General features: G+C 38.6%; 1 protein-coding gene across 1 annotated transcript in view; it reads left to right on the top strand.

Moving 5' to 3' along the window:
- The window catches only part of LOC149261401 (NAD(P)-binding Rossmann-fold superfamily protein), a 176522-nt gene that overhangs the window by 102032 nt on the left and 47666 nt on the right, over positions 1-26824 (top strand). Inside the window, exons 3-4 of the mRNA XM_089381747.1 lie at positions 23696-23889; positions 24004-24176. Coding sequence (XP_089237873.1) covers positions 23696-23889; positions 24004-24176 — 367 coding nt within the window. The remainder of the gene's footprint in view (positions 1-23695; positions 23890-24003; positions 24177-26824) is intronic.

Consider the following 26824-nt stretch of genomic DNA (forward strand, 5'->3'; position numbering starts at 1 on the left):
CCTCACAAACTCTTCACAAATTCTCACTCAAATGCAATGAGATGGTTGTGTGGAAATGAGAGGGGTTGGGTAGGTTTTATAGGGTTTACGAGAGGGAAATGGACCCCAAAGAACCCAAAGGCACTTTAGAATGGGCTTTGGGGTCCCCAAAAACCCAACTTAAAAGAAAATGACACATTCTGGCTGCTCTTACTGAGATGGCGGGGTTGTTACCGAGCCGGCCAAGTCACCCGCCGTTTCGACCCGGTCACCCACCAACCCAGATTGACTCGGCCGTTTCGGAGTCGATTCGGCCGAGTCTTAAAACACTGGTTAGTACCTCGTATAGGAAGACCAAACCCAAAATGGAGACCATCTGTAATCCTGCATAAGATCGAATGCGTCCCCTTGCTTTCTAGTGCAACAAGTCATTTAAAGTAATTGAGTTAAAGAGCTTGCAAACCATGGACCACAAATGGGTACTTCATAATGGCATGCCCTTCTATAGTGGGCTTTGGCATGTGCTAATGTTTCCAAGCTCCAAAGGGGGTTAACCAAGCACCCTATTAGGTGGTTTCTACCTTTAGGGTGGATAGTATGTCCAAGGTACATCCTTTAAATGGTGGTGGCATGTGATAAAGAGATGAATGGAATAGGGAATGAAAGGGGCAATCCTGGGCGACATGTCGGGGTACAAGGGTAGCTAGTAAAAGGGATGCCCACTTGGGTATATAATGTATAGGAGGGAGCAATCATGGTGCATGAGGTGCTTGACCTTGATTTTTCCACCATTCTTTATATGTCTTTTCCCTTTTATTATTTTTCTTTGATTATCTGCTTGGGGCTCAAAGGATAAGATCATGATGTGTAAGGTATAACAATGTATACCCCCTTTAAAGTAGGTTGATTCATTGCCCACTAGGGGTTGGTATGAAAAATTAGTGACCCGATTTCTACTACAACAAACTGATGATATTTATCCTACACAAAATAAAATACTGCAGCCTACACAAAATAAAATACTGCAGAAATGAAATACTGCACTGGAGATAAATAAACATACACATATACACTGCTGTTTTTGGACAAATGTCCCTAGAAAAACCCAATGTGGGAAAACCGGTGCAACCACTGAGGGTTTGATTTATTATGCAGTAGTAATCCAAGTACATATCTTTAGATTCCCAAATTGGCAATTTGATACAGAGAAATACTGTCAAGGATATGGTGAGAAAAATTTCACATTGTTATTGGCAATCCGATCTGATCTAGGCTTTGGATCGCTGGCCCCATGTTGCCTCTGCGCAACCTCTCCGTCAGGCTACACAGATCTGCGTCACAATCTCTGGGCTCTGCGTCACCTCCTCCTCTGATCTCCTGCTAGTTGGAACTTCGATCCTCTGGCCCTCTGGTCTCACACCCCGGCTTCTAGCTCTAGAATTCGACTTTCCCAACTGAATCTTAGACTCCCTCTGAAGCTTTGTGCTGCCTCTGTGTTGCACTGTGTTGCCTCTCTGAACCTCTCTTTGTCTTCTCTGCTATGCACTCCTAGGATTTGGAAAACTCTCCTCCTGTTTATTATCCCTATCCCTCACTCACTGCTTCGACTTTACTAAGACACTTCCGACAACTCACAATTGCTACTCAAGAAATTGACTTCCCAGCGAAATCGGACTGCACAAGTGTGTTCTCCAAGTGCCCATCGAACTCCTTATAATCTCTCATTGGAGCTCCAATGACCAAGATTAAATCATAATCAAAGACTAAGATTAACTGGGAGTTGATCCTCGTCTTCTTCTAGAAGATTCACACTACATTTAATTAATACCCTTTAATTAACTAGATTTCCTAAGTTTAGACTTAGGGAACCATTTAAAATAGTTAATAGCTCTGTGTTGTCTCTCTGAACCTCTCTATGTCTTCTCTGCTATGCACTCCTAGGATTTGGAAAACTCTCTTCCTGTCTACTATCCTTGCCCCTCTCTCACTGTTTCGACTTTACTAAGACACTTCCGGCAACTCATAACTGCTACTCAAGAAATTGACTTCTCAGCAAAATCGGACTACACAAGTGTGTTCTCCAAGTGCCCATCGAACTCCTTATAATCTCTCGTTGGAGCTCCAATGACCAAGATTAAATCATAATCAAAGACAGATTAATTGGGAGTTGATCCTCATCTTCTTCTAGAAGATTCACACTACATTTAATTAATACCTTTAATTAACTAGATTTCCTAAGTTTAGACTTAGGGAACCATTTAAAATAGTTAATAGCGTTGCGCTGCCTCTGCGTTGCACTGTGCTGCCTCTCTGAACCTCTCTCTGTCTTCTCTGCTATGCACTCCTAGGATTTGGAAAACTCTCCTCCTGTCTACTATCCTTGCCCCTCTCTCACTGCTTCGACTTTACTAAGACACTTCCGGCAACTCACAACTGCTACTCAAGAAATTGACTTCCCAGCAAAATCGGACTGCACAAGTGTGTTCTCCAATTGCCCATCGATCTCGTTATAATCTCTCGTTGGAGCTCCAATGACCAAGATTAAATCATAATCAAAGACTAAGATTAACTGGGAGTTGATCCTCGTCTTCTTCTAAAAGATTCACACTACATTTAATCTATGAAACCAGATTCGTCCAAAATAGGCAACGTGTCCGAATCTCATGAATCCGACACAATTCGATGGGAATTTGAATCCTAAAATGGGACACCACGTGTCCTAACAGGCACCATCGAATCCTGGTTGTGTCCCGTTAGGACATATCATGTCCTGATTTTGGGATTCGAATCCCAAAAAAGTGAGGGTTTATGAGGTTTATGAGGTTTGTGAGGGTTTATGAGGGTTTATGAGGGTTTGGGAGGGTTTATGAGGTTTATGAGGGTTTATGAGGTTTGTGAGGGTTTATGCAGATATTTGAATTTTGTATGTACTATGCATGCTATAATGTTACTAACCTACTTTGTAAGCAGTAAAACTAACATCTAGATGAAGATCTATGTTTGAAATCAATGAATTTGTATCATTAATGAGGATTTGTGTAAGAAATATCTAATTTTTAATATATATATATATAACGAATCCTACGTGTCCTGTTTCAGGGGGTCAACGTGTCCGAATCCAACACTCGAATCCCCATATCCTACGAATCCCGAATCCCCGTGTCAGGTGACTTAACATTTAATTATACCCTTTAGTTAATTAGATTTCCTAAGGTTAGACTGAGGGAAACATTTAAAATAGTTAATTATTTTAATTAAATCATCTCTAGGTGGAATTTTCCCAAACGATTTTTGGGTATTGGAGAATGCATGCGTCTTAGCCTCTCTGCAAAATCTCGAGGCAAGAGCACATCTGATGCTACAAAAATCAATAGTTGGGACAATCATGGGTTCCTGAATGATAAAGATGGTTCATCTTGGGCCCATGGAACCAGGGTGATGGCCATGGGTATGGGGTAGAGCTCATACATTGGCTTTTGCCCACGTGCTAAATATCTTTGTCCCGACCATCTTTTGCATCTTGTGGTACATTTCCCTGTTGAGTGTGGCAAATTATGCTTTTACTTCTTCTTTTCAGTTGCATTAACCTCCGAGGCATCGTTCGAAGCTTGACCCAAGTTATGGGCAAGGGGAAGGGGGCCTAACCCTATGTGGACGCAGTGGAGAAATCTGGTCCCAGGTGGGAAATATGATGGATGGGGTTATAATAAATGACAAGGGAGTGATATATTTGGATGGGGAAGTAGGACCACACAACCAAAATCGGGCTTTCCCATGTAGTACCACCCTAAAACCCAATGGTTAGTAAAGGAGATTCCACGGGACTAAGATCCAAGGGTAGCATCCAAAAGAGGTGTAGGGGACAAAAGCACAGACCTAGCCCACTTTTTTAGCCGAATCCCCCCTTTAATCCATGCTTAGAAGTACCCATGATAAGCAAATTACAATACTCAATTAGCAAATGACAAGGCATACCTTTAGGTTTGGGAGGCCCACCTTCTAACATCGATCATGATAGATAGGTGAGGGACCACATGGTTGGCTCAAGTGGTGGAGAAACGACACCACGAACTAGTTGGTGGCTGAAAGGGGTTGCCAGCTGAGGACCACCTAGGAGAAAATTTTCTCCTAGGGATATGACCCACAAAGTGGTGGGTAATAAGGCCAAAGGCCTAAAAATGCCTCTAGGGCTCACGACTAGGGCGTAGGAAGAGGATGACTTGGTGTAAGGCTTGAAAAGGCCAAAAATGGCCACGACTAGCCTAGAAAGGCTAGTGGCTAGCCAAAGGAGGGGGGTCGAAGGCCTAAAAAGGCCTTTAAGGCTCACGGCTAGGGCAGAGGAGGACGACTAGACTTAAGGGCCCCAAAAAAAATTTCTAAACCTTGTGCAATTGCACAAAAATTCCAATGATCACTTCAAAAATGCTGGATGAATTCCCTTCTTTAGTTGGACGTTGAGTTGCTGGAAGCTGGGGAGGCTAGACCTTACCCTCATGGTCTTAGATCAACCTTCCTTGCTTGGATGAATAGCCCAAAAGAAATTGCTGCTTCAAACCCTTGAGCTATCACCTACACAAATGAATAAAAGAATTCGAAACCCCAGATATATATACAAAATTATAAAACACCAAATACCCAAGCGCTGCAAAATTACAGGGGTTAGAAAAAATTAAAATAAATAATTTACAAAATATTTACAAATTTTCAAAATAAAATTACAAGTTGTCATTAGCACATTTATTCTCTTTAGCCCAAATCAAATAATAATTTTGTTTTTTTTTAATAAATGACAGTGGATGAATAATTTTGAAAGATAGATGAATAATTTCTGCAAAATTAATTACCACAACAAAATCTTAGAGCCCAAACAAGGTCGGCTCTTCCCCATAGTCTATGAACTTGGAGCCCAAGGGTTAGCGTACTTGTAAATCTCTGTAATTTTTTCAAGATAAAATTGTTAGATCATATGGTGAATCAGATCACCAAAGATAGCTTGTACCAATAGAATGTTTTTATCACCGACAAATGAAGTAACAATTTATAAAAATTAATCAGCACAATATAAGATAACACATAGCTAACACATACCACAGATCAACAAAAGAAGAATACCATGAAGTGAACCCCAAAGTATTTCTATTATGATAAAAATGTTCCCAACAGAGTAGCCACTTAATACTAGCATTGCAAAATTTTTCTCATTTAGAGATCATCTTGACAATAGAAACTAATTGGATTCTTTATATAAAGAAACTCCTCAAAGTGGAAAATAACGGCTAGTTGGCTTGATCCTGGTCAAAATAATCTCGACCGTTGAAAATAACTTGATCATCTTCTAATCTCCATCGACAAATTTTTAATTTTGAGTAAAAAATCGAACTTCTCTTGAAAACCATATTTTATTAATCCAAAAATTAATATTTTGGATTAATTTCCTCAAAAAAATTGACTTTGACATAACCACCAAGGTCCAAGAGCTCAATTTTTCTCAAAATATCATTTTTTCCCTTGGTGGAGGACCTCCAAAAATTGAATTTCCGTTGACCCACGAATTTTTGATTATTTTCCACTTGGAGAGAAATTAGCTTCTTTATAATTATTTTTTGACTTTGAATTAATTAATTTTCTGGCTTAGGATTTTAATTTAATTTAGCCAGAAAAATCAATTAATTGACTCTAGAGGGGATTAATGTTGTTTTCCACTCTCAAATATTTTAGCCATGGTGTCTGACTACGAGGGACCATGCACTAAAATATTTTTACATCAAATAATTACAAATTCAACCTTTAGAAGGGAAAATACACATTTAGACTAGACCCTCATTAATTTACCCAATTTTGCAGCACAATATGATCTTGTATGAAACCAAGTGTGATTGTAATAAAATAATTTAGCCATGGTGTCTGACTGTGAGGGACTATGCATTAGAATTATTGCAAAATGCACTTTTACAATAGACTAGATATAACACTTGAACTCACTTAAGACATTGTCAACAAATTCCACCCTAGCTTTGGGGTTTAAGTTGGAAGAAAAACTCTGCTGATTACACATGTAATTTGGGGAGGTTAAAAAACTGATTAGGATGAAATACTTTGCCAAAATCAGATGTTTACCTAGGTGTTGTTACATAATTAAATGGTCATACTAGCATCATTTGCAATAAAACTTGCAAAAATTGGGTTTACATTGATATAATCATGCTGGCTGATGACTTTGATCTTTGAAAAATTCTCTTGACTTCCTCGTTCATTGCTTTCTCGGAATGTTGACCAAATTGTGGATAACACACCTCATTGTTGCATCTAGGTCTGGCATACCTCACAAGGCCTGCTAGATTTTGAGGCATAATGCTGTTGATGACTGAGGAATCTTACCAAGAATAATGCTATTTATGAATTACTTGACAGCTAGACGATAAACATGACAACCACTTAATGAAAAAAGGCTTTGAAAACGGTCATCAGATATGTCTTTTATTATGTCTTGACCATTAGTCAGAACCACATCATGCCCTGTATGTATGAGACTTCTCTAAAAGGCTTGTTCCAATTTCAACTATTGAAAGTACATTTAATTTGTGTCATATAGTTCTTGGATTCATTTGACTCATGCTTTGATCCTACTCCCTGTGGATCTATTTTTCTCAAAATCACAGTTGATGTTTGATATGCCAAACACATGTTTGCTTAGCATGATTAAAATATCCTCTTTAAGTTCATTTAAAGTGTCATATTCGAAATGCAATATGCTTGATTTTTTGGAATATCGGTTCAGGGTAGGTGGTAGGCTAATATGAAATTTTATTGAATGGCTGTCCTCCACATATAGCCCAGGTTATCCTTAACTGTGCTTGTTGAAGGAATTGATAGTTTTGCTGGTTGAACCACAAGTTCGAGTTTAGTAACAGATATATGTAGTGTTTGTACTCAATTGCATATAGTTGGATGGCGCTTTTGATGGTTGGGGTCTCTCTTGGTATAGCCTTTACAATGTGTTGATTTATAGCCAAATAAGGTATTGTGGGGCCTTGGAAAGTGCGTGCTTTAGAGCAGATAAGATAAGATAAGATAAGATAATTTTATTAATGTCCAACTAATGACCACAAAAATTGGTCAAATGGATTGCTGAATACAATGATGTCATTACAAAGCAGGAGTACCAGAAGGTCTCCTAGCTTTGATGACATTACAAAGCAGGAGTACCAGAAGGTCTCACAAGAGAGTTTCATATGGAGAACTATAGCTTAGAGCTTCACAATGATGTCATTACAAAGCAGGAGTACCAGAAGGTCTCACAAGAGAGTTTCATATGGAGAACTGTAGCTTAGAGCTTCGAGAATGTTGTGACCCACCATGATCGTCTTGTAGTTGTTCAGATCTTAGTTGTGGCTCTATTTGTGTATCTAGTGAATGATTTGATGTCACCATGTTGATGAAAAGCCTGTATAGACCACATGGTTGAAGAGATCAGCTAAGTAAGAAACTAGAGCACGAACATCGTGCTTGAAGAACTCTACTTGGAAAGCCTCCTCTGCTACTTTGTTGCTGTTCATGCTTTGTGTTGAGGTCTTTTGTAGTGTCCTAAGGTCCACTCTTAGCGTCATGTTTTATCTATACAGAAGTACGAATCTTTTTGTATACTAGGATCTTTTTGACAAAAATGACGAAGATTTGACTTGCAGAGTTTATAATAAATGACTTAGAGCTATAATACATATTTCCATTAGATACTTGTTTAGGGATGAAGTCCAATATCTCTATCTATGACATAGTTATAGACTTTGATTATATGACCAGTTGGTGTATAGAAATATATGGTTGCAATATGGTTTGACCATATTTTAACGCAATATGGATACAGTACAAATGTTGCCAGGTTTGCTATGTTTTTGGGAATGAAATATAAAAATTGCATCATCTTATTTTTCTGCTTGGACAATGATTTTTCTCTCAAATGATTGTTTTCTACCCTAGATGACAGTTTGTGCCTTCGCCCTGAACAAAGAATTTTATGCCTTGCCATAGACAATGGTTTTTGCATCTACCCTAGATCCCAAATTGAATGCTTGCTGTAGGGAACAATTTGTGCCTTTAATAATCAGCAATATTCTTAATCGTAGATGCACATCCTTCTATGTGAGCTTTGATTCTCATCCTCACACAACTCTATGACTGCATTTGGTCTTGCTCGATGGTGGTTGGGAAGGTTGATGCTCTATAGTTTATTTGAGATCTGTGAGAGTGCATACTCGATGCTTGATGTTTTCTCTGTCATGGATATAGAAGGGGAGCTTTTTATACATTAAAGTTTAATTTGTATATAGTTTAGGTTATTATATATGTGTGTGTGTGTGTCTCAGAAATTAAAATATTGTAGTTTATAAATGCTGTACGTTATTTATTATAATATCCTTTACTTTTTATAGAGAACATATTTTTTTTCCGATATACTACATTATTGTATTTATGTTATAAACTATAGTTTGTTGCTATTGTTGTCGCACAGAGTGTCTAAGCACCACGACAACACTCAGACCGGGGGCTGTCACCCTGATCCCCGATCTCTCCGTTTAAGCCGTCTCCCTAGGCTAAGGGGGGTAGACCCTATGGGATAAAGGAAAACCAACTGGGAAGCAGCTGGCTTGGGAGACACAACAAGGCAGTGAAGCGCTTGATTGAAGCTTAGCGACACTTAAAAATTAATTGGCCTTTGAATGCCTAAGATCAGTGCCTTATGGAGTTAATGATTAAATAATTGTTTATCAACTGCTGCAGAAATATGAAATTTGTAATTCCACGACTAACAATCATTTATCATCAAATAATCCAAGCAATGATTAATTTCACCAAATGCAAGATATTCAATAGATGCGAAATTTCAAAAGATCAAATACTTCAAATAAATACGAAAATTAAAAGCTAACCACCTTAGAAAATGATTCACCACTTTCGAATAGTTAATCCTTAGACATAAGAATTTAAGCACATTTAACTATGCTAAAATGATGAATATTGATACCACAACAGAAAAAGACCTCAAAGGAATTTCCAATTTTTAATTAGTCTTTTTCAATTTTTTTTAAAATTTTTATAATTTTTTAATGATTTGGATTTTTAGGATTTTTTAAATATTTATTTATTTATTTTTAACAAAGTTAAAACAAATCAAAATTAAATGAAACCAAAAATAACACCTTTATTTTTAATTTTTATTATTTATGGTTTTTTTAGATTTTTAGAAATTTTTTATAGAATTTTATGATTTTAATTAAATCAAAACATAACACTTTTCAAAATAAAAATCAAAACTTTAAAATAAAACAAAACTAAATAAAAGTTATAAAACCTAACACATGAATAATAATAAAAAAAGAAATCAAACACCTAAGAGAAACCTAGCCTCAACAAATTAAAAATGAAATGCTAACTAAATCTAAACTTACCCACACACCTACATAAAAATAAAATCGAATTTATTTATTCTATTGCTCTGCAGGTTCGAAGAGTTTGATGGCGGCAGGGATGGCCAGAGGAGCTCGAGCGAGGAGTATGGGGTTCAATGCAGATGTAGACAGGAAGCGGAGAGGGGTTTCGAACGCTGTGTGGAGAATGGAGAATGGACGCAGGATTGAGCTCAACGAATAGTGGAATCGATGTGTGTTTGCTTGGACGTGGGAAGCTTGAATGAAATTGGAAGGGTTTTGGTGGAGGTGGAGAAAATGCGTGAGGAGCAGAGTGAAGAGCTCGATGGTGATAACGTGAGGAGTTGTGAATGGACGCGCACAGGTCAGCGTGAGGGTTTCGGAGAGGCCATGGAGGAAATCGACAAAAAACTTGACGTGTTTGATGGCTTTTATTTCTGATGTGGGTTGGATGGTAGATGCGCGTGGATGAAGAGTATGCAGCCATGGAGGGACAACAGATTGAGTTAAGGCTGCGGATGGGGAGGGATAAGCTCACGCAGGAGGCATCAAGTGGATAGGGGAGTTGCTGAGGAGTATGGCAGTGTGGAGAGATTTGGAAAGGAGGCAACGTGAATAGGGAAAACTGAGGCAACAATGGCAGGTGGCAGCAGGTTATGGCAGCCGTGCATGAAGTCCTGAACAGAGGTAGATGCTGTTGGGATGATGGGCAACAACGTGAGGGAGAAAGGGTAATGAAAATGGAGGAGAGAGCTGAGAGATGGCAGCGCAGAGGCTAGGCAACAATCCAGGAGTTTTACACAGCCTGCCCAAAAAAAAAAAATTCGAAAGTTTTCCTGCGGAAATGAAACCCCAGCAAACAGACAACTCGAACAAACCCTCGAATTTGTTGAAGAGTATCCCTGCAAATGATGCTGAGGCCAGATCTTACCCTCCAAGGCCTAGATCTGGCTTCAAAACAAGACTACACCTTCAGATCTGCAACCTGTAATGACAAAAACAAACACCCAGAAACAAAATATGCAAGAAACAAAACTAAAAAAACCCTAAAACCAGCTAAATAATTACAATATTCACAGTTTAAAGGCTCTGAACAGCCAATTTTATCAGTATGCCATAGAAATATTTTTAAAATTTTAAATTTAAGGTGAGGTGCTTCAGAAAACCCTTCATGCATCTGCAACAAAAATTCTAATGATAAGATCAAAACTAGCCGGGCTCTTCAGAAAATGCTATCCGGGAGTTGGCTGGTTCAGCCAAGAACTTCTTCAAACGTCTGGTAAACTCAAAACCAAGGATTTCCTGCACAATTTAATTCAACCATTAACATAGAGAGAGAAAACGACAATAGAATTCAGATCTAAGGAAGATACCTGCCATTATATTCAGAAATTAAACTATCATTCAAACCCCAGTGATCAGACAAGATACCTATGTTTAAATCAATCTTCAATAAGCTAACATCAATGGCTGAAAGTAAATCTATGCAAGAAAATAAAACGTCTTATAGCATTTCCCGCTGAGTAACACAAGCAGAAATTAACCCCAAAGTATTTCTTTATTTGCACATGAAAAACGATTGCAAGAGAGTTTTCACTCAGCACATGACTCAAAAGTCGAATGATCTCAAATGACCCTTGACACCCTATTTAAAGATAAATTTCCCAACAGCTAGTTCGAGTGATCCTTGTCAAAGCGATCTCGACCGTTGATGAGGATAAAAAAATCTTTTAATCTCATCTGTCGAAATTAAAATAATGAGGAAATTCGAAATTATCATTTAAATGCTTTTTAATTAATTCAAAAATTTAATTTTTGAATTAATTTCCTCAAAATTTTGACTTTGAATTAACCCTAGGGACCAAGGGCACAAAATTTAGCAAAATAATCATTTAACCTTAGTCCCTGGACCTCTTAAAACTTAATTTTTAAAGGATCCACGAATTTTACCTCTGGAAAACTTAGAAAATACCTAGGACCTAGGACTTATGAGGGGATAAAACATTTTTCTAACCCTCAAGACACTTTACATCATGATTTTTACATTTTTACATCTTAAGGGGGAAAACCCATTTGATATAGACCTTCACAAACTACTCACTTTTGCGACACAAACATAATCTAGCAGATCAAGCAATTTGTAATAAAATAACCTAACCAAATAGTTAGGATTATTCCCAAATCACTTTTACATAGACTCGACCTAGCACACTAGGACTCCCCTAAGATTCTAATGACAAAATCCATTCCGGCTTTGGGGTTAGGATGAAGGAAAACTTTGCCGACCATGGGTCGGTGAGACAAAAAACCTTCCGGAACGTAGATCATCACTAGAAGATTAGGTTTACCTAGGCAATTATATACATGACACAGATCAGCTAAGATTATTTACAATTTACACATGCAGACTGAGTTTACAAAATAACATGAATAGGCTGATGATAATCGAATGGCACGAATATGTTGATAAAGCGATATCTCCTTTGCGAAAAAAGGGGGTGTACTGCTACGGGTAGTTGACACGTGGTGGTCAACATCTGCTCTACTTGGGGACATGTTGTTGCATTGGAGGAATGTGAGAATCCAGAATCTACATCCACGCAACACACAACAAAACATAAGTAGCGTCCATCCAAAAATCATCATATAACATTAAGCGCAGGAAAGATATAAGCTCTTCATTTATTAACTATCTAGTAACATGAAAAGTAAATCTAATCCTAAAACAAAAATGAAATGCTGAAAAAAACAAGGAGTAGGGTTAGAAATATAGAGGATGCCCCATGGCATCAGATGCGTTCAATATAGTGTATACTGAGCATTTGCCTGCTTTCAGGCAAGTCTGTCGGCTGCTTCTCGGATGTGCCATGTCCAATCTTGCATATGGTAAGACTTTTTCCTATCCGAAAATCACGCTACTTACGGCGATTTCATGTATCAAATCGCCTTCTCGTTCTCTCTCTTGCGTTTTTCCTTTGCGAAACATTCTGCTTCAAAACCCTCAGATGAAGTATGTAAGATATGTGTGACATGTCTGTTTTCATTTTGCACCTGATCTTTATCGTTTTTAATTTTATGTGGATCACCTTCAATTAACCACTTTTCAATCGAACTAATGACCTCTTCATAATAAGATGGAGCTTGTCGCAACAGATAAGGAGGCTTTTGATCTGTCGACGTTTCCTGGTTTCTTTCATCCTCTGACCGCTGTTGAAATTTTTGTGCCTGTATTGTAATGGCATCCATCTGGCTAGAGTGTTCAACCTTCATAGCACTGATTTCCCTGGCATGGTCTTCTTCGATATCTTTTATTACTTTATCGTTCTTTTCCTTTATGGTCATCAAGCAATGCTTTATAGAGTTTATCTCTTTCTTATGATTTGCTTGCAATGCTTTATAGAGTTTATCTCTTTCTTATGATTTGCTTGCATGGTAGCCAACTTATTATTATAATCGAATGTCATGATAGTCATTTCTTCATCCATAGTTAATAACTTGTTTTGCATAGAATTAATTTCCCTATCATGATTAGCTTTCATGGTTTCCATTTCCTTATCTCGCTTTTCCAGGTGGGTGTATAAAGTTCTCATATCATTGGCATGATCAGTTACAGTTTTTTCTTGATTGATCTCCATATTTTTTACCAGCTGCATTAGTTCTTGTATAATTTGCTTCTGATTTTCCCTCTCATTGTCGACACTGATTTTACAATTTGTCCCTGCTTTTCCACTATCATGGATTTGATCTGCAACCGTACAGGTGGATGGCACATTCTGATATGAAGAATTGTCTTGAAATCTTTCATCGACAACTGGACCCTTCATAAGATTACTTTCATTTTGTTGCACAATTTTAGGGGCACAAGGCGAGCTATCTTGATAACCATATCTATCTTTAAAAGCATTGACAATGTCTTGTAAAGAAGTGAAAGAGTCTTCAGGACAATTATTAAACCAATTCAAGGCATCAGCCCTAAAGAAAAGACAAATAGACGCATTTTGACATCTTCATGATCATACTGAGGAGGTCTACAATATATGAACATTATACGAGAAAACCTGCATAGATGCTTTCTAACAGCGACTGAATCACCACCGAGAACAAAGACAATTTATAAATGGCCACTTTCGGAATATCATGGAGAACATCAGTAAAATGGCACGGGGTAAATGAATAATCCATGATGAATAATGAGGGACCAAATGGATGATAGAGAGAGATCTCTGCTCAAGAAAATCAAGAGATGAAAGAAGTGGAGTCGCCACTTGAACATGAATTTGACTCTAAGGTCCAAAAGGCAACAAACAGCTAGATATAAGGGAGGGCTTCTTGTTTGAGAATAGATGAAAAGAAATGAAGTCGCCACCCAAGCAAGAAATGAATCGAGAAGTCCAAGTGCTAAAGGTACAGATGAAACGATTAACGAGATGATAGGGCGATGAAAAGATCAAATGACGCCAGGAAACGTTGGCCGTTTGACAGGGTAATGAATGGCGGAAAAGATGAGATGTGCCAAAAAATGTTGACTTCGCTGGCTCGAATGAGAGATGAGAAAGATGAAAGATGAATGATGAATGTCGAATAAACCAAGGACAGAACAAACTCTATCCCTGGCAACGACGCCAAAAAATGTTGTCGTTGCTGACCCAAATGAAAAGATGAGAAATGAAAAGTCGTTGAAAAGCCGAGAATAAAATATCCCTAGCAGCGGCGCCAAAAAATGTTGTCATCGCCGGCCCAAATGAAAAGATGAGAAATGAAAAGTCGTTGAAACACCGAGAATAAAATATCCCTGGCAACGACGCCAAAAAATGTTGTTAGATCTGAAGGTGAGGTTCAATCTTGAAGCCAGATCTAGGCCCTAGAGCGTAAGATCTGGCCTCAGAACCACTTTTTTGCAGGTGTATGTTTCTGTTGCTCAAGGGTTTGAAGATCCGAAAATTTTTATTAACGGTTCAATTGATTCAAAATTTTTTAAGGTTTCTGAAGGAATTTAAGGTTTTTCCAGGCCATCTGTCTGCTGCTACCTGGGGTTTTATTTTCAAAGAAAAATTTTGAATTTTTTTTAGGAAGAATAACCATTGTTGGGTCAGGTCTCTCATCATCGTCTTGCAGGAATTTTTTAATTGCTCAGCGTTCTTCCACGTCCACGTGAGCTGCTCCACATTTGATTTCCCTCCTCTGTGGATCCTTTAGCCTCCTCAACGCAGCCTTCAATGCTGCCTCTTTCCCTTCGCCGTCGCTGTTCCCGTCTTCACTGTGCGTATCCCTCACCTACATGCTGCCTTGCAGCTATCCAAAACCCACGCATATCCTCGCTACCAACTCGGCCCTTGCACACCTTCCATTTTTCTCTGCTGGTTCACACACCTCTTCGTCTTCCCTTTTAGCTTTGCCTCATGCCATCTTTACGTTGCCTACCATATCCAAAACGCAACCCCTAAACCTGCGTTCCAACCCGCAGCCACGATTTTCCTTATCGCAGCTTCCACGACCTTCAACGCTTTTATCTCCTACGGCTTCCTCTTACCCTGCTAATCATTCTTCCACGTACCCCTGCCCACGCATTCTTACACCCCCAGCTCTCCCTTCAAAACCTGTGACTACGCTCCATTCTAGCTCCTCGTTGCCCACGCAAAGCTCACTCCCTATCTCCGCACGCTGCTCCCTCGCTGCTGCGTCTTCTGCTGTCCAAGCCACACCACTCCTCTGCGTGAAGCTCCTTCCAACCCTCAGCTATATCCGCTGTCCCTCATCCAGCAGCCACACATTGCTCAATTTCTTTCGCCGTCGTCAAGAACCTGCACACAAGCAACAGTGAGAAATACGCTCATATTTTGGTTTATTTCTATGTTGCAGGAAACGTGGGGTAGGAGGGCGTTTCCGTACGGAAACGAGTACGAAACGCTGAAACGCGTTTGGTACGGTCCTGAAACGCGTTTCAGGCCGTACTGCCACGTTTCACGAAACTGAAACATGGCCAGTACGGCCTGAAACGCATTTCAGGGCCGTACGACACACGTTTCAGCATTTACTTGTGTGTGTGTGTTTCTTTTTTAATTTGTTTTCTAATCTATTTTTACGTTAGCCTAGTGACTTCTAGTTGCTTCCAGATGCCTGTCTAAAGTTATAAAAGTGAACTTTTGCCTTAGTGTTGATATGCAGTTCATGGTAATGTTAAATTCTTAAAGTAAAAGTGATATTCTCCTTTATTTTTCATTTTCATCATTTTACTTAAATTTTTAACATTACCATGAAATGACTCAGGATGTTTGAGAGTGGTTTCGCCCTCATTGGATTTCATATGGAGAAAGTAGAATTTTAGATCTCACTCAAAATCTAGCAGACTTATCTGTTTTTCAGGATTTCAGGATTGGGGGTATTGCAATGTTTCCATTGGATTTTATCATGTACTAGGGTATGGAACTTGTATTTAATCGAGAGAACAAAGCCCTCTATGCAGGGGAGACTCCCAATAATCAAGAGAATGTAGGGTACTAGGGTATGAAACTTGTATTTAATCAAGAGGACTAAGGTCATTCGACTATGTAGGAGGAGACTCCCAATCAAGCATGAGACAAAAAATTAGAAATTTCTCGTGGCTGATTTGGGATATTTCTATTTTCATTATGTGATTATTTATGAGTAAATGTGATGTAAATTTAGATACTTATAGTTTATGCATTGACAATTGACAATTTTATCATAATGTAATAAATTAGAATGTATCATATATGCTTTATGATTGCACATATTTCTTAAATGTCCTAATATATATATATATATATATATATTCGCGTTTCCCCGTTTGGGGAGGTTGCCTTTCGTATCGCTTCCCGTTTCCGAAACTCGTACCTGTTTCCCCGTTTCGTGCAACCTTGGTTTATTTCCTTTATGCGTTTAGGATTTGGTTTTTCGATTTTCCCTTGTCTTTTTTTTTTTATGTTGATTTCATTTAAGTTAATCGTATCTTCTTTTTTTTTTGTTATGAAATGTGTGTTAATATAAAAAAAAGAATTCGATTTTCATTTTTGTATTCGATTAAAAAATTAATTTTTTGATTTTATTTGAATTAGGTTTTAGTTTAGATATTTTTAGGTTAGGGTAGTGTATATTTTGTTTTAGAATTAAAGTTTAGTTTTAGTATTAGATTTATTTCTTTTCAGTTTTGTTTTATTTAAATTTTGAATTTAGAACTATAAAAAATAAAAATATAAAAAAAGGCATAAAAGGTTAATTTTAGGGTTTGATTTATTTTTTGTTTAGATTTTCATTTAATCTATAAAAAATAAAAAATAAAAAATTTCATAAAATAAAAAAAAATCATTAAAAAAAAAAAAAAAAAACTATAAAAAAATAAAAATCCTAAACATTTAAAAAATCATAAAATTTTTGGTGATTGAAAACTAAGTAAAAGGAATTTACGCTTTAATGTTAAAATTTTTTAAATGTGGCCTATGGCCCATTAAATTTTTTATTTTTTAGCCCTTTTAATTTGTTTTTCCATCGCCTTAAAAGATTTTAAATTTTTCAGTTACCATTAAGCATTATTGCCTAAGGAATAATTAAAATTAAAATTTGAAGTTCCTTTGGTCATTAAAATGCATGATTTTCCTATGGTCAAATTACAATAAATGTTTTAAGCTATATTGACTGTTGGAAAAAATCTATTAATTCTAGATCTTGGTCATTAATGATAATTGTTTTAAATCTGGAATCTTTCGCATGTGACAATGTTGGGCATTTATGTGGATTATCGTCACTTTTTCATCACATATTGAAAATTGATCTGGATAGCTTGTTTTATTGATGGTTGATTTAAATACCGAAGGCATTAGTCTGAAATTATTTCTATTTTGTGGTTGTGTCTTGTTTTGGCATTTACTCTGTATGATTTAATCATTTAAATCCATCAAGTTACCCATCTTTAAAATCTCTAGGTGCTTGTCTGCCTCGCCGTGTCTCCCAACTCAGTTGGTTCCCAGTTGGTCTTCCTTTATCCCATAGGGTCTACCCCTCTTAGACTAAGGAGACAGCTTAAATGGAGAGATCAGGGATCAGGGTGACAACCCCCGGTCTGAGCATTGTCGCGGTGCTTAGACACTCTGCTCCACAACAACTATAAAGATATTTATTATATTATTTATATCTAAGTCACCTGACACAGGGATTCGGGATTCGTGGTGTCGGATTCGGACACGTTGCCCCCCGGAATAGGACATGTAGGATTCGTTATATATTATTTTATATATATTAAAAATTAGATATTTCTTACACTAATTTTAATTAATGATACAAATTTATTGATTTCAAACATAGATCTTCATCTATAGCATGCATAGTACATACAAAATTCAAATACATGTCAGTGGTACTGGTCACATAAATCATGATTCATAATTCATAACTGAAAGACAACTTACGAAGGCTCAGTTACTAACTACATGTTCCTGTGCACTATAATATGCATACGTAAGCCTGCAATGACCTCTATAACACATGGCAATCTACCTGGTAATTAGGCCTGACTTCTTACGCGTAATCTACAGGAAACAGGGGTTAATCTTCCAGAATTTCACACAAGTCTACCTACGGATCGTTCCCATGGTTTAGATAGTTACTAGAGGAGTCTTAATACTCCTAGATCATTTAGTACAGTAGAAACTAAGGCAATCAAGGAACAATATCCCATCAATCCCATGCGATATATATATATAAAGAGACATACATCTTCCTATGACTGGTTCAACAGAGTTGTCTTTAAATTTGTGGGCTATGGTCACAGCCGTGATGTTGAGAGGAACCTAGGTTGTTCACATAAATTGCTCACATAGCTATGCATATGTATGTTTCAGGGTTTAAGCTCACATGCCTATAACTATTTTCTTTCATTGCACAGGGATCGATATATGTAAATGCAGTCAATTCATTCCTGAACAACTTCCCAGCCCAACATTTCTTCTTAAGACCAATCGGTCATCATGTTGATTTATTTACATAAGTGTTGAGTATCTTATGTTCAAGCAACTCATCAAACATGAGTTCCAAATATGCGTGGTTGTAATGACCAAATGCGGTCTTTTCATACTCGTGCATGTCACTTTTCTGCCTAACAAGTCCTGGAAAACAGGTCACGATTTCCAAAATCGTGACACGCTGGGGGATTCGACGTGTCAAAATAGGACACGACGTGTCATGTTTTTTGGACATGATTTTCAAGCGAATCGTGTCCGACACTACGGATTCGGATTCGTGGACCCTATAGAACAAATCCGGTTACTTAGATTTATATTTAAAGTTGTTGTTGTTGTTGTTTTTTTTTTGTTCTTTACTTCTCTCTTTTAACTTTTATCTAGAGGAATCAATAACTGGGCCGGGCTTGTACTCATGTGACATGGGGTCTATTCTGACCGCTACCACTATAACCTCTTGGTGAACCCATATGTGCCCCCATGCACGACCCCCACGGTAAATCAGGGAGATTTGAACCTTGAACTTCAAACTTCACAAAGACTTCATATCACGGTGATTGCCAATCGAGCTGCCACTGGGGGCTAATATTTATGTTATAAAGTATAATTTCTTTTTTCCCCAAGGAAAAAATTAGTAATTTTATTAGAGGTAACAAAATTACACGAGCGGAATACCATGATTGGTATTTCAATCAGACCCTGTTGGTTCAAAGTCTAGAGAGATCAAGAGGTTTTAATCTAGAAAAGAGCTGGCTGTTTGTGATAATCAGCATAGAGGTGATAAAAAACTACATACATAAGTCTAATGCAGATCTGGGGGTCACGAATCTCCCCTTGTGGCATCTAATTACAATATAGCCATGACAACCTTTTTATACTGCTCCTAATACTATGTAAACTATGGATCTATAAATATAAATTGTTGATGTTCATGTTCTTTTATTTGTTGTGTTGATTTTATTGTGATTTAAGTTTTCTTCGGGAGGCAATGTTATTGGTTGGATTGGGCCCACCAACCCAACGTGTTTCCCCCTTCATTTCTGTATAATTAATGTTAGTTTACTATGTGTGGTGTTAAATCTCATAAGTGATGCTCTGTTTCAATAGATTTCTTTGTGTAAAAGATAGATCATGTGGTTTAATGGTACATCCATATATCTCTGATACAGTGAGGAACTTAAAGTCAGGACTCATGCAAATAAGATGTTGTCTCTGAAGAAACTCTTTCATCTCCCAGGTTCCTTTTTGTATATCCAGTCCTTTGGACAGTCAATCAGCTTCGAATTTTTTTCTCAATGTACATGAGCAAAAGTGATGTGAGAAAAAGATGGCAATTGCTTGATTTCGTTGAACAGTGGCTGAAGCATGAAAATTTTTAGCACAGAATCTCCTCACATCCATTGGATCACGAGGAGGGAGTCACTGCGAATTAGTACATCCTTTTTCAACAGCAAGGATCAAAATGAATTTAAGGGCTGTGAGTTCACTGTGATTGTTTGTAGATTGACCAGTTCTAACTTTTGAACTGAGTAAATGATTTTGTGAGAAAAATAATAGCACCTTAGCTCCCCCCTTAGGTGGAGCATCTTGAGAGGGCTCCATCAAAAAATGCCCAAGGAATTTGAGTATCAATATTATATTAAAATTCCAAGCACAATGACGGACAGAGGAGAATTGAGACTTTGGGAAGCACATTTGAAAGGCAATGTGTCCTTATCCTAAATATATTTAGTTTCTCGCTAGCCAAATTCCCCAGACCAAGGTTAGGGGCTGGGTTTTGTAAGCTTATGTGTCTTTATCTTTATGCCATTTCCTTGAAGCTGCTTCAATTGAATCCCCTTGCCATTTGAATTTCAAGATAGTAAGACCTTCAATTTGATTTCAGACCTGCTGTGTGAAGGGACAAGAGAGCATGAGGTGATTGTTTGTTTCCAAATCTGCTTCACTTATATTGCATTGACTAGGGCCCTTGTAGTTTCTTTTTTGTAGCAGATACCAAGTTATGGCTTTGGTATCTAAAAGAAGCCACATAAAGAGTTTAGCTTTTGTTGGGCATTTGTATTTCCAAAGGGATTTCCACCACTAGTGTTGTGGCTGATTTATGCCTTCCATGGCTAGAGATTTACTATAACTTTTTGTCTTTGTTTTGTTTTGTTATCTTAGTGCTAATATGTTGTATAATGTTCCTTATATATTATAAGCTGTCCTCTCTCTCTCTTTCTCTGTATATATATAGAATTCAATAAATGCAATTTTATTTTTATTTTTGTGATGTGTGTATTTCTGTATTGGAGTGACACTGGATTTTTCCAAATATGTATTTCGTGGTGGTCATATTCGAATTTGGTAACTGTGACCTATAGGTAGGTAATTTGGTTGTCAATTGGGTGTAGCTTGAGTGGTTGTGAAGAAAAGTTGGTATCCTCCCCACCTAGGTCAAGCCTCACTCCGTGACATGTTTACTTTAGTGAGCCAATTGTTAATGAACTAAATATAATCTATTCATGAGTTGTTGATCTGGTCTTGTGTCCTTTAGAATTTAGGGTTTACCTTGGGTAGCATTTTTGGAATGAAGGGAAGTGCCTAGGTGGTTTCGTCCAAGATATATTGCCTGGAAGAAAAAGTTAGGTGTTTTGGTAACATGATATCAACATCTCATGTTAGAGAGTGAGATTGAACCTTACTGAGATTGGAATAAACCAAAAGGATCTTGTTACCAAACTCATTATCAGAGTTCACTAACCAAGCCCATAGTTCCCATTTGTGGATAGTCTAGGATATCAACTTAATATATATGGGTCAATTTTGGGAAAATTAAAACCAGTAAAAGGAAAGAGCTGCATCACTTCCCTTTATATCTTGATTTTTTAATATGAGGTGGCGGGATTAATGACATAATTTGTAGTGTCCCTTCCTAAATTAATTTGGAACAAAATTAATCACTACATTTTGGGGACAATTTTGGAGGTGATGGGGCCCATTCGATTTTATTAGAAGGCTTAGAATTTATTAGAAGTTATTTTGGTGTGGTTAAGTTATTCGCAGGGGCCAGCCATACTAAGAGAATACGCACTCCCTAGTTCGAATGGCATGAGAGGGGAAGTCGATGGTTAAGTGAGGGGACCACGATGGAGGGAAAGTGGAGGGAAAAGTGCTCCACAAAATCTATAAAAGGAAGGCACCTCTTCTCATTTCAGCATCTTTGGCATATCGAATATCTCTTTGGTTGCTCGAGCTGCTTAGCTGAGTCACTTGCTGTTTAGCAAGAGTTCTTCAAGCGCAGAGCTCACCCTTTCTTCAGGGGACTTCAAGTGCCACCCTAGAGAGGTTCATCTACATTCTTTCGGAGGAGGATTTCATTGTGATTTCCAGTAGTTGCATTCATCATCTCCAGGTGGTGCGTATTTTTGGAGGACGCAATGAAGGGAGACCGAGTTGTGATTGTGACATCTTCCAGAGGAGCTTTGGCCGGGAGAAATTCTAGAAAGGAGGCATAGGTGTTTGGCTGCCATTTTGGTGAGTTTTGGAGCTGGAGGAGAGAGTTCCTATTTAGTGTGACTTTCGCACTTCCTAGGCCAGTGTAGAGGAAGCATATCATGCACACGTGGGAGGTGGAGTCTCAGCTATTGAGGCTGATCTTTGTTGGGAGAGTTAAGGGAAGCACTTGTGGAGGAGATTGCTACTTTTCCGGAGCCTTGGAGGAGGATTTTGTTGGTATCTTTGTGGGCTGGGTTCTTGAGCAGTCTTGGAGGGCGTAGGGCTTCTTGGAGGTCGATTTTGCAAGGTTGGATTCGGACCAAACCCTTTTGGGGTTTTTGTGGGTTTTGGTCAAGGAGCTTGGGGTTAATATTGCAGCATTTTTTGAACACCGGAGGTGGGGTTTCTAGCAGTTCCTTTCCAGCCAGCAGTGTAGTTTTCTGGGCAGTGCAAAGCATTAGAGGAGCAGTCATTATCAGCATTTGATATCATTGTCTTATCACCTGGGTTCTGTCACACTTGCCATTGAGGCAAGCCCAGGTGCATTTCTCCATACTATTGTACTTGCTCCATTGGATTAATAAAATGGCTCAGCTGGTTCTTACTTCTGGAGTTTTTATGAGTATTTGCTGAATGTTTAAAATTTGTGTTGTAAATCGATTTTTCTTTATATATCACTGTTTATCCAAGTTCGGAACATTACATAATTAAGTGTCCACATTCTTTGTGTGGTTGGAAGTCGACATTGGTTTCCGTGTATAATGATAAACTGTCTTGGTGGGATGGGGCATGCTTAACTGATGTGCCATGTGGAGAGGACATGCATTACTTCTACAGGCATCAATTGATTGAGGAACTGATCTGTGCTTGATGTGCAATTCTTCTTTGCATATCCTTTCCACAGTCACCTTGATGTGTGTTGGAATTTCTTCATAATCGGATTCATTATGCTTCCTCAGTTCTTAGAGTAAGATGACCTTGAGATCATCTAGCCTATCAGGTTTTTATGTCCTGTTAAGTTTACTTCTGTATGATCTTGCAGTTGCCCCACTTTCATGTATTGTTCTGTTTGGATTTTTTGAATATATAAGCCTGAACTCTGATTTGTAGTATTCTATTGCCATGAAAGAGATAATTTAGGGTCACGCTCTTCCTTAATGATGCAGACCTGGAGCACTTGTGGACCAGCGGTTCCAGGCCAAGTGGATTTCTCCAAATGTTTTAATCTCCTGAAAGTTGATTTAGTTTTTTCGTACTTGAAATATTACTCCAATTGCAAAGCACCAACTATTACTTGACATTACTTGCATGTCACACTGTCTAGTCATGCGTTAACCCAGAGCTAAGCCCAGTGAGTAGGTTCATGAATCATAACCCAATTACTATGATATTTTTTGAATTACATAACTTTGGATCACCATCACACAAGGTACTTTTGCTATACATGCATCATGCAGGTAACAGAATATTTGCAGTATGGATGATAAATATTTGAGCAACTCTTTGATTTCTGTAGTATTTGACTATCGCTAAATTTTCTTACTGTTAATTATACAAATTGAACATGATGTTATTTCATGCCAAGTTGGTTAGTTCTCTAATGAAATCTCAGGATAAGATCCTGGTGAATTTAGATTACCTTCTGGTTTTGTCTAAAAAAAAAAAATAAGACAAATCACTTGGTTTTCATTCCTCAACTTCCATAGATGGGTAGAAAGTGTGTAGATTTTAAATATCATGGACAAAAATTGCAAATAAAATATTTTAGTCCTATTAGTTTATTCTTTCACTGAACAAGGTATGTCAAGATATTCTAAACGAAATATATACTTGGACTTGCAGTGAATAATGCAGGCATCATCAATAAGAATGGTAAGCTATGGGAGGTCCCTGCAGAGGAGTTTGATGCAGTCATAGACATCAATTTGAAGGGCACAGCCAATGTACTTCGCCATTTTTTGCCTCACGTGATATCAAAGCGGAGGGGAATATTTGTGAATATGTCATCAGGATGGGGTCGTTCTGCTGCTGGAGAGGTGAAGTTAGTTCTTGATCCTATGTGGTTAGTTTCAAAATTCTTAGCAGTGCCTACATAGATAAAGAACACAATTTGATTTTGCAAACTGTAACAATAAATGTTTCTTGAACAGGTTTCACCTTACTGTGCATCCAAATGGGCAATAGAGGGTTTAACAAAGTCAGTGGCTAAAGAAGTTCCACAAGGAATAGCTATTGTTGCATTGAGTCCTGGAGTGATTAATACTGACTTGCTGTCATCATGCTTTGGTGCATCTGCTGCCTTGTATCAGACCCCTGAAACTTGGTATTTACTATTTGCCTACATTCTTATTTCTCAATGGGCATGAAGTTTTTAACAATTTTGTTTGAAAATATTAACTACTTGGTTGTCCTTTTTTCTCCATTTGAAAAAATATCTTTATATTCCATATGAGGAATATACATGTATTGTTCGTTGAGGGACTTTTGGACAACATGGCTCGAAGCCATTACAAGGATATATTCATTATGTAATATCCCCTATTCCATAAGATTGCTAGGAGGATCAATTTTGGCGTTTTGGAGAGCAACTTTGGCGTTTTCTTTTGGATTTAGGAGTTGTACGCAAAGTGGGTCCTGCACTCAAGTGGGGGCCACCAAGGAGGGCGTATGGGGTTAGACTTATGGCAAAGAGGGGGCACTTCACATCATCTTTTGACTATTACTTTATGAAATTCAACCTCTTGTGAGTTGTTCAGTGCAAGAGCTTGGAGTGCTGTTTAGCACAGGGATTTCAGGCAAAATCCGGACTGGGTTTGGAGAATTTCGAGTGTCTCCCTAGCTGGACATTAGAGGAGTCCATTTCAGGGTTTCCATAGAGCCTTCAGCATTTTGGACCAGCAGTGCACATTTCCTTAGCATAGAGGCTGTACGTTGGGTTGATTTGTTGGACCAGCTTCAGAGATTTGTGAAGCGAGAATTGCAGGAGTAATTTCTACATCCTTGAGTCGGAATTTTGGTCGTGATTTGCAGGGGTGTTTGGGGGGCATTTTTGACGGCTGAATTCGACGTTTTCTGGCAGTGTGTGGGCCTCACTGAAGGAAGTCTGCACAGGACTAGGAGCTGGGCAAATTGGGAGCTTGAGGGGCTAAAGAATTAGGGCCTTCTGGGGGGAAATTTCAGATCAATTGGGGATTTCTTAATTGCGGAGTTGAGGGCTATTTCCAGCTAGGGATTTTGCAGTAGTATGCACCAGTTAGCTAGTTGGGCTATTTGCACCAAAGGGCTTCTTCACTGTTTGGGTCCGGACCAAACCCTTTTTGGGTTTTGGAGAGGAGCCCATGACAACAATTTCTTAGTGATCCAGACAATATTCAGATCAGAAATCACCGTTCCAGTAGACAACCGACAACAGTTTATTTACTGGGTCCACCTACGTCGGCCATTCTGAGATGTCCATCACGTGGGACAACAACATATTTTTGGGTTTTGCTCAACTTGCTTAGCAAGCCCAGGTTCTACTGTTCCTTTCCATTTTATACACTCAGATTCGTGATTTAATAAAATGGCTCAGAGATTATGTTGGCTCATCTTTGTGTTGAATTTGTGACTGTTGTTACTTCATTTTAGTTGCTGTTCCAAGTTCTTTTAATTTTTCCATTAGGAATATTTCAGTGGTATCAGAGCATGTTCTTGGCCAACTGTGGGAGCAGGAACAGGTGATGCCACCTCATTTTGGTGGTGTGGTGTTTCATAGAGGCAGGGGCCAAGGCAGAAGATGACGAGGTAGAGGTGGGGGCTCTAACCTTTTTTCCGACACTGAAGTACATCACATAAGGGAGCGTGATAATTGGGATGGTGAAACCATGGAAAATGTGGAAGAACCTGAACAAGGGGGCAAGGAGCCAACATTGGCTAAACTAGCAAGGCAACAAAAGCTTATGATGGACATATTGGCGCAGTTGGCTAGTGCTCATATACAGAATCAGGGGAAGCAAGATAATAATGGGGAAGGTGGATCCCAATCTGGTGAGGGGATCCACATGCATGCACGCACAAACCTCCAGGACACCCCACCTATAACTGGCCATTCCAACTGGCTCACTATGCCCCAATTTGTGGATGGGCCCTCAAGAGAGCCAAACTCATTCACAACTTTGATGAGGTCATTTGCAAATGGGATTGAGGAGTATGATGCATTGGACCTGAGCATTAAGATGTCCATGTCTTTCGGGGAGTTTTGCCACTTGAAGGAGAAACATAGATCCGGAGTTGGGACATCATACAGGGGAGGTCAGTAGAACCAGGACCTACAAAGGACAATAATAACACTAACTAACTTTGATGGATCAACCAGGATTTCTGCTAGGGCGTGGGTGCAAAAGCTGGATACTTATTCCCAGCTAAACCCCATGAGAGAGGTGGATGCTATTAAGTATGCCACTTGACATCTGGATGGCGATGCACAAGAGTGGTGGCACTATGGGTTTATCACTCTGGGCATGCTGGCATTACTTCCTACATAGAGTTCACGCAGAGGCTCATAGAGAGATTCAATAGGAAGGAACCAAAGCTGCATTTTAGGGAGTTAGCATAGCTCAGACAGACATGTCGTACAAAGGTGTATATTTTGGAGTTCCAAAGGCTAGCTGTGATGATGTCTGATATCTCGGAGGCGAGATTGATCATGTTGTTCGTTGAAGGGCTAATAGACCCATTGTGTGGGTGGGTGAGGGCCTACAAGTCCACTACTTTGCCGTATGCAATCACTAGGACTAAGGACATGCTAGACGTAGTCCCTGAGACCAGATTACCTCCCAAACCTACCTTCCCTCAGGAGGGTAAGGACACCTTACCTCCTCAAAAAGAGTGGACTAGACGAGGGCAGTTGGACGATGAAGCCAAGAGGGACCTCCAGAGGAGGAAATTGTGATTTACGTGTCAGGAGCCTTGGGCACAAGTGTTCTAAGGGAA

This window comes from Pinus tabuliformis, chromosome 6 (assembly GCF_031772625.1).
Source record: "Pinus tabuliformis cultivar Carrire ecotype Pingquan chromosome 6, CPIR1, whole genome shotgun sequence".
NCBI classification, from domain to species: domain Eukaryota; kingdom Viridiplantae; phylum Streptophyta; class Pinopsida; order Pinales; family Pinaceae; genus Pinus; species Pinus tabuliformis.